Raw genomic sequence first — 10,247 nt, forward strand, 5'->3', positions numbered from 1 at the left:
CAAATGAAAACCAAAAGAAAGAAGAAAGAAAAAGGAAGAAGAAAAAAAGAAGAAGAAAGGAAGAAGAAAGGAAGAAGAAGAAAGAAAGAAGAAAGGAAAAGGAAGAAGAAGAAAGAAAGAAGAAAGAGGAAGAAGAAAGGAAGAAGAAGAAAAAAAGAAGAAAAAAGGAAGAAGAAAGAAACCAAATGAAAACCAAAAAGAAAAACAAAGAAAACAAAACAAAATACTTGGCAGTGCTCAATAATCTTATTTTTTAATTCCTCCTCCTCTATGTCCCCTTAATCTTATTTTTTAATTCCTTTATACTTAAAGAATTTTTACTACATGCAGGAGTGACATATGGCGGACGATAGAGCCGAGCCGCTTAGGGATCCGGAGGCTGAACGTTATTTAATGGGTATCATCAACAACGAGATTCCTTATGTGCCGGGCTCAGAATATGAGCAACAAGAGGATGTAGTCTCTTCTTTTCTGAACCTTGACGGTGGAACAGAGATTGTCGATGATCAAGAAGGTGAAGGAACGGACATTATCGACGGAGGTCAACCGTCAACAAACGACGATCTCGAATTGCAAGTAGCAACCACCTCCGGCGAGGTATATATATACATTGAGCCTCTCGTGATACAAACTTACTGAAATGTGAATACATATGTATTAACGCGCGCGACTCTCTTTCTTTTTTTAGCCCTCCGGATCGAGTACGACAAAGCGTGGCAAATCCAAGGCGATGAAAACAGGAGAAACATATGCCATTGAGTTTGTCAGTGAAACCGGCAAGCCCCTACAGCACACCTCAAAGTTTATCAACCAATGCGGAGTCGTTGTTAGAGACAACGTCCCGATCACCGTCCAGGAATGGAAGGAGCCAAAGAAGGCACGTCTTGGTTTCAGTTTTGTCGACAAGAGAACGAAAAAGGATTGCTGGAGAAAGCTTATGGAACATTTCATTCTACCTCCGGAATACAACAAAGTCGATGAATTCGGTAACGAGGTTCCGGGTGGACGTCAGAGGAGGAGGCTAGTTAAAGAGTTCGCTCTTCAGAAGATGGGCGAAGCATTCCGGAACTTTAAGAAAAATTTAACCCGTGACTATGTCAACAAGGGCAAGATTCCGGATTTCAATGGACAACATGAGAAACTGAAAGATGATTGGCCAGAATTTGTGAGGCAAAAGCAATCGGAGCATTTCAAGGAAATATCGAAAAAAATAAGGATAATGCGAGTAAGAAAAAGTTCCATCATATTATGGGGCCAGGAGGATACCGCCTTTCGGAGCCTAGGTGGCAGAAGATGGAGGAGGACCTGAGGGTGCGAGGAATCCCTCTAGGTACAGAGGGATGGGACCCAAGGGCCAAAAGCTGGTGGTACGGGCATGGGGGATCGCTAGACCCGGAGACAGGGGTGTGTGTTCACCGGCAGAGACAGTTTGCTCCCACCCAAGCCCTTATTGACGCAATGACCCAAGCTCAAGAGGGCTTGATCAAGTTCAATAGAGAGAAAGACGCACTGACAACAGCCCTCGGGAATGATGAACACGGAGGACGTGTACGAGGCAAAGGCAAAGTTCCGTGGAAAGTAGGGTTTTCCCAGGACAATGACCCGTACTGTTACAGAAGCCGTAAGAGAAAGACGGACCGGGATGCAGATCTTATGACGAAGTTTGCATCGGAACTCCATGAGTTGAAGCAGACCGTGCATGAACTAGTAAAAGAAAAATCGGCTGCAGGGCCGCATGAAGATCATGAAGCGGATCGCGGAAGCCAGCAGCGGAGAAGCAGCGTGGCTTCCACGGATGCCCCGCCTGGTGCTAGTGCACCGATGATCGAGATTCGTGCACCGGAGCCTCACTACCCCGTGGATGATGTAAAGGAGATGAAAGAATGTGATCTGCATTATCCCGTGGGGAACGTTTCCACGAAGGTAGCTAGCGGCAGTGCTTTACCCTGTACACCTAGAGCACTCCACCACAACAACCCCATTGCATATGGCTATGCTCGTGTCACGGTGGAAGACATAGTCCAAGGGTTTGAGGACCTGGAGATTGACAAACTTACACCCGAAGGAGAGAGAAGACTTGGAGATGTCAAGCGCCAGTTCATTCTATGGAAAAAGAAGTACATAGTGTTTCCAGGCGAGGCGCCAAGGCTAGCAAGTCCACCCCCCTCCGATGGTGGTGGTGGTGGCGGTGGTGGTGGTCGTGGTGGTTCACCTACACCTCCTTCACGCCATTCGACGCCGTCCCCCGATCCACAACCTTCGGCGGGTACGACGCCCCCCAATCCTTCTCCGGCGGGTACGACGCCCCCCAATCCACCTCCGGCGAAGAAGCAGAAGCAGGCGGACAGCAAGGAAACCCGCTCCTGGACTATTAACCCGGACCCTTATGTACCTAAGACCACAAGGGTACCGGAGCCATCACTGAAGCCTCTCCTCCCAAGGCCTTGGGAACTTAGTGAAGCTGAAACCAAATTGGCCGCGTCTGCCGACTATGAGAAATGGAAGGCGGATATGAAGGCGATAAAAGAGCCTGAGCCCAAGCAAGTATTCACTGAGAAGCAAAAGAAGTGGGCTAAGGATTTTTTGACGACACCGTCCCAAGCCGAGCTGAATATGCCTGACGACTATGGACATGAACTTCGTAGGCAAGCAAAAATATTGAAGGAGGAGAAAGAAGAAAGTAAAAAAAAGCGGGAAACAAGTTGACCAGCTCGGGATGCAGAAGAAACAATCGATCCCCCGCTCATAGTGAAAGCCGGTCCGGAAGAGGACCCCGAGATCATAGCAGCTGCGGCAGCACTTGGATTGACTGTAGCGAGTGCCATGAAACAAGCGTCCGAGATGGGTTTGACTCTTCGTGCCTTCTTAGGCCTTGAGGATGCGCCAGTATGTGAGATAGCATTACAATATGTGCGGAATGGGCCTCTCGTCGAGCCTGCGCGGGAAAAGAGTCTACCACCACAAATGCGAAATCTGCTACGTTGGTACAAGCAATTCATAACATGGGCCGACAAAGAATATGTTTATGCGGATGTTACAGATGAGCATCACACCAAACGGTACTCTGTACAAGTTCATATGAGTGAATTATTCCAGCTGTTCAATCTGCGCGACCTCGACAAATCTATGCTGAGTTGCTACGTTCTGTAAGTGATTTATTTCTACCTCATCTCGTTCTTCATTGCCTGCACTATATATATATATTGTCCTAACTATATTGTTGCGTACGCTATTATGCAGATTGAAGATTTGGGAATGCAAAATAAGAAACATCCATGATGTTGGGTTCATTGACCCACATATCGTTAATGGACATGTGTTACAACATCACCCCGAAGACGTGGAGAAAGACTTGTACAAGTTTCTTAGAAAGCATCAACTCAAAAGTCATATTCTATTTCCTTACCATTTTGGGTGAGTGTTTCTCTCTTGTGCCCATTCTCTTTTGTTTACTCCATGCATGGTATGTCTAATCGATGAGTTATGCATGATTGTGCATGTAACGTGTCCGCAGGTTCCACTGGATTCTGCTAAATATTGAACTTCACACCTCCAGAGTTATAATCATGGACTCTATGGATTCGGATCCAAAGCGTTGGGCCGACATGAGAAAAATGCTGCAAAAGTAATTATTTTCAATCATTTGAGCTCTATATCGATCGGTCTCTTTCGTTCATTTCCTAATATCAAGTAACTAATAACTCCCTTGTTCATTTAATTTTCTTTGCCCTGTAGGGTTTGGAGACGGTTCTCAGAAGAAATTGTCGGTGAATTCAAACATGAGCTAGATTTCAGAAGGTTAGTTAATGTGGATAAGCAGCCACCGGGGACCAATCTATGTGGATACTATGTTTGTGAGAACATCCGGAGACACCCCTCTGAGCGAAAGGCATCGGATAGCGTGCGGAACGCGACGGATAACTTGCGGAGGAGGCTTAGTCCAGAAGCTCGCTTCCGACCATTCAAGAAGAATTAGCAGGATTTTTCATGAGGGAAGTCATCAATCCTAAAGGAGAACACTATACCGAGGACGAAGAAATTTATATGCATACCCGAGATTGAAACTTGTTCGAAGTTGTATATGGTCATCCATCCTAATTGTGTATGGAAACTTGTTCGAAGTTGTATATGGTCACCCGAGATTGAATATATATTATATATTCCTCTTGAATTCTTCTTGTTTGAAATTTCATATGCATGTATATAGTAGCGTAGAATATGTGTACTGAAACTTTATCAAAATTAAAATAAAACACAAAATAAAATATAAAAAAAATAAAACACTCCAAACTAAAAAGAAACCAGGTTTAGGGGGGCTAAAACCCTAAACCTGCGGAGGAGGCCTTTAGTCCCGGTTGGCCACGAGAACCGGGACTAAAGGTCCTCCGCCCCGACGGACCACTGGCGCCCACGTGGACGGGCCTTTAGTCCCGGTCAGCCACAAGAACCGGGACTAAAGCCTTTAGTCGCGGTCCGTAAGAGGCGCGACTAAAGGGGGGTCTTTAGTCGCGCATATTTAGTCCCGGTTGCACAGCCGGGACTAAAGGCCGTTGCGAACCGGGACTAAAGGGCTTTTTTCCACCAGGCGCTGTGAGTCGACTCTGATGATGGCCGTAATGATGGGATTCCACCGTCCCAGATCACACGATCCAGTGACCGGTGACGGCGAGCGACACACACCGGCCGGCGGCATAAAAACTTGAGATGGATGGATGGATCGATCGATCCTGTTGGGGTCCCTGCGTGCAAAGCAACCAGATGGTAGTATGAGTGAGCCTCCGTTGATTGCTTTTTCTCTCCCTATCTAGGAGTATCGTTTTCTATCTTCTGCTGCTGCTGCTGGGCTGCGTGGATCCGTTGGCACTGTCGCCGGCTGGCGCATAGGGATCCCGGAATTCTGCAGGTGCAGCCATGCACTGTGCGAGTGATGTGCGACGGTACCGGGCGAGTGATGGGCGGCTTCTGCCATGCAGCTAGCGCAGTGCTGTGCTGCCTCGGGATGGCAAACAAAATGCGACTAGGCAGTAGCCATAGGCACTAGTACGTAGGTATAGAGGCTAGGCATGCATCCATGTCGAGTGCCCCTCGCCGCAGGGACCACGGCCCGTGTCGTCTTTGTGTCACAAGCGACCACGAGCTTCGACCACTCCACATGCCATTCAAGGACCGACGTACTCCATGGTTTGCATTTGTTTGTTGGTCCATGGTTTCTCAAGCATTGGTGCCTAAGCTTTGGTCGTGTGTCCCGTTATTCTCTCTTTTTTTAAATGTAACCACATATATTTCATTCGAAAACGGATTACAAAGAGTACACACAATGTGACCACATGGAGCATACATAATGTCACCACATGAGACGTCGTAGATGTCTTGCAATATTGCAGCAAAGACTCCACAAGAAGTAAAGCCAGAATTTCACCCCAGCAGAATTTTGTGCCACGCCAAAACTCCATCCACCATCGTCTTCTGCAGTCGCTGAGGCAACATTAAAGAAAGAGGGGAGTTGCCGTCATACCTAAATCTAAAAGAGCACATTTGCATACAAGGATGCTCGATCACCGCAAGCGACGAGACCGAGTCTTTGTGTCTTTGAGTTTTTAACCTTGTTTTTTTCGAAATGATTTTGAGCATGCATGAGCAGGGTTTTTTTTGAGCGAATGCATGAGCAGGTGATTGGTAATCGAATGGACAGGACGCACAGTAAACAAACGGGACGGCAAAAGAGAGTAAAGGAAAAGGCTGAATGCTAGAGCGAGGGCGGCCCACCGCAAAGTGGTAAAATTTGAGTCTTTTGAGAAGGGTGGAGAAAACTTGTTGCTACGTACGTACCTGTCTTTTTTTTTGCATGGACGTAGTACTCCCTCCGTAAACTAATATAAGAGTGTTTAGATCATTACTTTAGTGATCTAAATGTTTTTATATTAATTTACAGAGGGAGTACCTGCCTATCAGTCCACAAACGTGACTTTTATATTAGTTTACAGAGGGAGTACCTGCCTATCAGTCCACAAACGTGACGTGTTTTCACATTCTGCACTTCTGACTGCCGACCAATGGATAAGGACTTCTACAATTATAACGTGCAAATTTGAATTAATGCCTCATTGGTTCACATGATTCTAAAAACTCAAAATATAAAAAAGACAAGCATGAAACGTACTGGTTCACTTTTTTCGTAAAGGATCCAAATCTATTCAAAAGATTCACCATAAATACAAGACCCCAATACATGATAATTTTTTTTACATGAAGACCATGGACCATCGAATGACTATTACCGCCGCGGATGAATCGTCGATGCGCCACACCTTTACCCAAGTTGGCTTGACCTTGTCAATGAACCAGTCGGAAAGTGTTCATGCACGTGTCCCTAAGGACCAGCATCCTAAAAATGCAGTCGTCACTATTGAACCCTTGAGTCGATTTCAGGGTCTGAATGTCATGTCCACTTGAATCTTATAAGATTTTGGTTTTCTTGATTGCATTAAGAAAAACCAAATAAATTTTATGAAACATATAAGAGTTACCAAAGGATTCAAGTCCGTCGAAGTTCCTAACAAGATATTTGAATCAAAGAGGCCCTAAGATATTACTGTATCATATAACAAAATGAAGGCCAAAACTACATGAAGCCCGAATGATAATACTATTTTATTGACGATACAATGACAACATGCATGGTACTACTGGTAGAGCTACTACCACTCCAGTTCATTGTCCGGAGTCCATCCAAACTATTCATCTCAATCTACAGAATCATTACATCCAACACTAGCAAATGGCTAAGCAACAAAACGTAGTATTTGGTTCACAACCACTTTACGCTTCCAACGAGCGTAAACGCCCCCTGAAGGCTAACCCGTTTCCACCAACCGAATGCACAAAACCGAAAGAAACGCTAGTTGACCAACGACCATCCACCGTGCCGGGCCGCCGGCCGATCAGACTCTGAGGAGGTAGACGCTGAGCTCGGGCCCGCCATTGATGCCGGAGCCGGAGCTGCTGCTGTCGGGGTTCATCATGTAGAAGGCCTCCGAGTCGCGGGACCCCACCACCCGCTCGAACCGGGCGCGCATGTACATCACGTCGCCCTCGCCGCCGCCGCAGCTGGCCGCGGGGATCACCCCGGCGCCCATCGACACCGGCTCCAGCGCGCGGAGCACGCGCCAGTCCGCGCCGCCGCACTCGCGCCGCACCGCGTACCCGCAGCTCTTCCCGTTCACGTACGCGCGCCACACCGTCTCCTCCACCAGCTTCCTCCCGCCCCCGTCGCCGCCTCCGGTGGCGGCGGCCTTGGCGCGCTCGCACTCGAGGGCGATGCGCACCAGGCCGGACGCCATCTCGCGCACCAGGGCCCCCGTGGGCGCGGCCAGCTCCAGCAGCAGCGCCGGGCACGCGCGCGGGTCCGTCTGGAACGCCAGGTGCACGTGGCCGCGCCGGTGGCCGTAGAGCGTGCCGGTGAGCCGCGCGCCGAGCCCCACCTGCCGCCGCCGCCCCGACACGGCCGCCGACAGCGCCGACCGCAGCCGCGCCACCGCCGTCCGCACCTTCCTCCTCTGCTGCGGCTGCTGCTTCGGCTGCTTCTCCTCCTGCGGCGCCGGCTTCTTGGGAGGGGACACGAAGTCCTCGGAGTGGAAGGAGGGGCAGGCGGACGAGAAGGCCATGGCGCGCTCGTCCTCCTCCTCCTCCTCCTCGGCCTCCGAGCCTTTCACATACCCCTCGTCCCCGCTGGCCGCGCCGGCGCCACGGCTGCCGCTCTTGCCGAGGACCGGCCACCTGAAGTGCCTCCTCGAGGACGACATCGGGTCGTGCCCGTGCGGGCCCTTCGCCGCCGCGATGGCTCTCATGGCGACCTCGAGCTCAGAGCAAGCAAGGCAATGGCTTCGCTCTGCTTCACTCGCTACGGCGGCAGGCAGAGAGTGTTGTATCCAGTCAGTAGTGGTCTATTGCTTTGTCTGTGAAGGTAGCTAGCGCTGGTGGTTTTGTACTGGGCGGGGTGGTGAGCAGTGAGCGGAGCAGAGCCCCCACCAAAAGCAGAAGAGAGAGAGGGGGGAGGAAGGAGAGAGAGCTTCTTGTTCTTGGAATGGACTGGAGCTCTGATCCCGGGCTTGTTTTCTTGCGAGGAAATGGTGGACAGGGACGCAGGCCGTGGCAGGCGGGAGAAATCGACGGCAGGTGAGATAATGGACGGCTGAGAAGAGATGAAGAGAGTGGCTGCCGTTAAGAAAAAAAGCAGAGCGGAGAGCAGTGAGAGTGACATTGCAGGAGAGGTTTGTTGGCCTCGGAGTGGGTGCTTGGTTTGGTATGTGGGGTTAATTTTAGTGGCTGATGAGGCTCAAATGTAGTGTAAGCTTCAAGCTAGTATTGTCATTTTAGTTTGAAGATTACAAGTTGTCTGCTCTTTCGTGAAAGGTTAGAGCAAACAGGTGAGAAAAAGTTTACTGCTTAAGATTGATTAAGAGCAGACAGGTGAGAAAAAGTTTACTTAGTTAAGATTGTTTAAGTATGGTGGAGGACTTCTTCTTTATGATAGAAGTTACTGTTTTTTCAATCATCTACGTCACATGATACCTGTCGTCAAATTCTTTTATTCAAGCATATTTTTCCCAAAGCAATGTGTTCACGCATCAGGCCTAAACAAAATGGAATGAGCAATATCGATAGTCCTTGTGTTACTGTAGCTCAAGTCGGAGATGGACAATATCGAGAAATTTCAACCACTGTGGCATCTAGAAAAGCCAGTGGAGGAGCAATCCTTATTGAACCAACATGATGACATATTGTTGCGTACAATGGAGATTAGCGATCGCAACGAGCATACCAGCGTGGTCGATGCCTCGATATAGACACACATTCATGTCTGTATCATTCGACTTAGGGTGTCGCTCACGGAGTTTCAGAACAAGGGAATATATATTTTTAAACGAGGCAAAAGACTTAGTCATTTTTATTGATTAAGAGGGAGTAAGAATTGCCCGGTTAATTAATAAAAAACCAACTAAACCGATACAACCTGGCCACCGACATGAAAACCAGTGGCGGAGCAAGTACTCGGCCCCCCTATCTTGACGTGAATTCTGAAAAAAGGAAACAGGCCCATGTAAAAGCCCATTAGTGAGTCGTTTTAATGTCCTTGGGAAAGCTAGATTAGCGTGCGCGTGCGGATTAGCGCTACGCCGCCGCCGTCCTGTACTCCCGTGCCCTTGCCGCCTGCTCGCCTCTGCTCTCCCTAATCCCTATCGATCTGATTCACATGGCGACGCATGCGGCTGATTCACTGGCTAATTCTTCATGTTCAGCCAACGAACTAGCCAAGGTTAATACATCACACCATCTGCTAATCTCTCCCAATTCTCATCTTCCAACGTTATACATCATATTTTGTTGCATCACAATCATTAGAAATCATGTGCATGCCAACGACGACCGGCCGATCTCAACTTCGAGTATTTGACCTAACAGCAGAGGGAACGAAGGGCTGGATTTTATTCTCTAGGTATTTTCCCTAATACACAAACAAAATTTCACAATACAACCAATGATGATTTTTAATTCAAACCTATATAAAAGCAAGCTAAAAGCCAATTGTTTTGTTATACAATGACAGTTCTTGTTTGTACATTTTAAATTTCCTTATGACATTTTTTATAGCCCGGTATTTCAAGTTAGATTTCGGAGTAGTTTGACTATCAACTTCATTATTGACCTATTTAGCTATAGCTAGACATTGCCTCCGGCATATACAAACTGTGTGTCTAGGGAAAGTGAAATATGAATGATATTCGTATACAAAACTATTGGGTAGTTTTGTGATGCAATTTTTTTTGGCTTCACCATCGTCGTTTGGCTCCCTCTATGTCTAAATCCTGGCTCCGCCCCTAATGAAAACAAGCCACGACGACACATGTCAACAGTTGGCAACACGCATGAACAACTGACAGCTTCGACTTTGACGACGAGCATCACCAGGGAAAAATGCAGGACTTGTGCCGACTGTGCCCACCGTAAACGACCACTGAGCGCCCGTCATCGTCACCACCTGGACTCGCTCCATCACAGCTCCGACTTCAAAGCAACCTGACAACTCACAAAAGAGCACCTCGGACACGCCGGGAAGATCCAACTACCAAAGCCCAAGCCACGACCCAAGGTCTTCTCGACGCCATCATCGTTGCTAAATAGAAATCAGCGCCCCGAAACGGCCGCCTCAACAAACAATGCGGCGCATATGCCGCCATCCACTGCGG

General features: G+C 48.3%; 1 protein-coding gene across 1 annotated transcript; it reads right to left on the reverse strand.

The window, feature by feature from the left end:
* Window positions 1-6,623: 6,623 nt before the first annotated feature.
* LOC123183232 (protein MIZU-KUSSEI 1-like) lies at window positions 6,624-8,097 on the reverse strand. Its single transcript, XM_044595999.1, has one exon. It carries the CDS (start codon window positions 7,845-7,847, stop codon window positions 6,942-6,944), a length of 906 nt encoding a protein of 301 aa, XP_044451934.1. The 5' UTR covers window positions 7,848-8,097; the 3' UTR covers window positions 6,624-6,941.
* Window positions 8,098-10,247: the final 2,150 nt, after the last annotated feature.

Source organism: Triticum aestivum, chromosome 1D, assembly GCF_018294505.1.
Source record: "Triticum aestivum cultivar Chinese Spring chromosome 1D, IWGSC CS RefSeq v2.1, whole genome shotgun sequence".
Classification (NCBI taxonomy): domain Eukaryota; kingdom Viridiplantae; phylum Streptophyta; class Magnoliopsida; order Poales; family Poaceae; genus Triticum; species Triticum aestivum.

Bases quoted from the DNA above. Each gene is read 5' to 3' on its own strand.
- LOC123183232 (XM_044595999.1), bottom strand. From the start codon at position 7,847: ATGAGAGCCATCGCGGCGGCGAAGGGCCCGCACGGGCACGACCCGATG.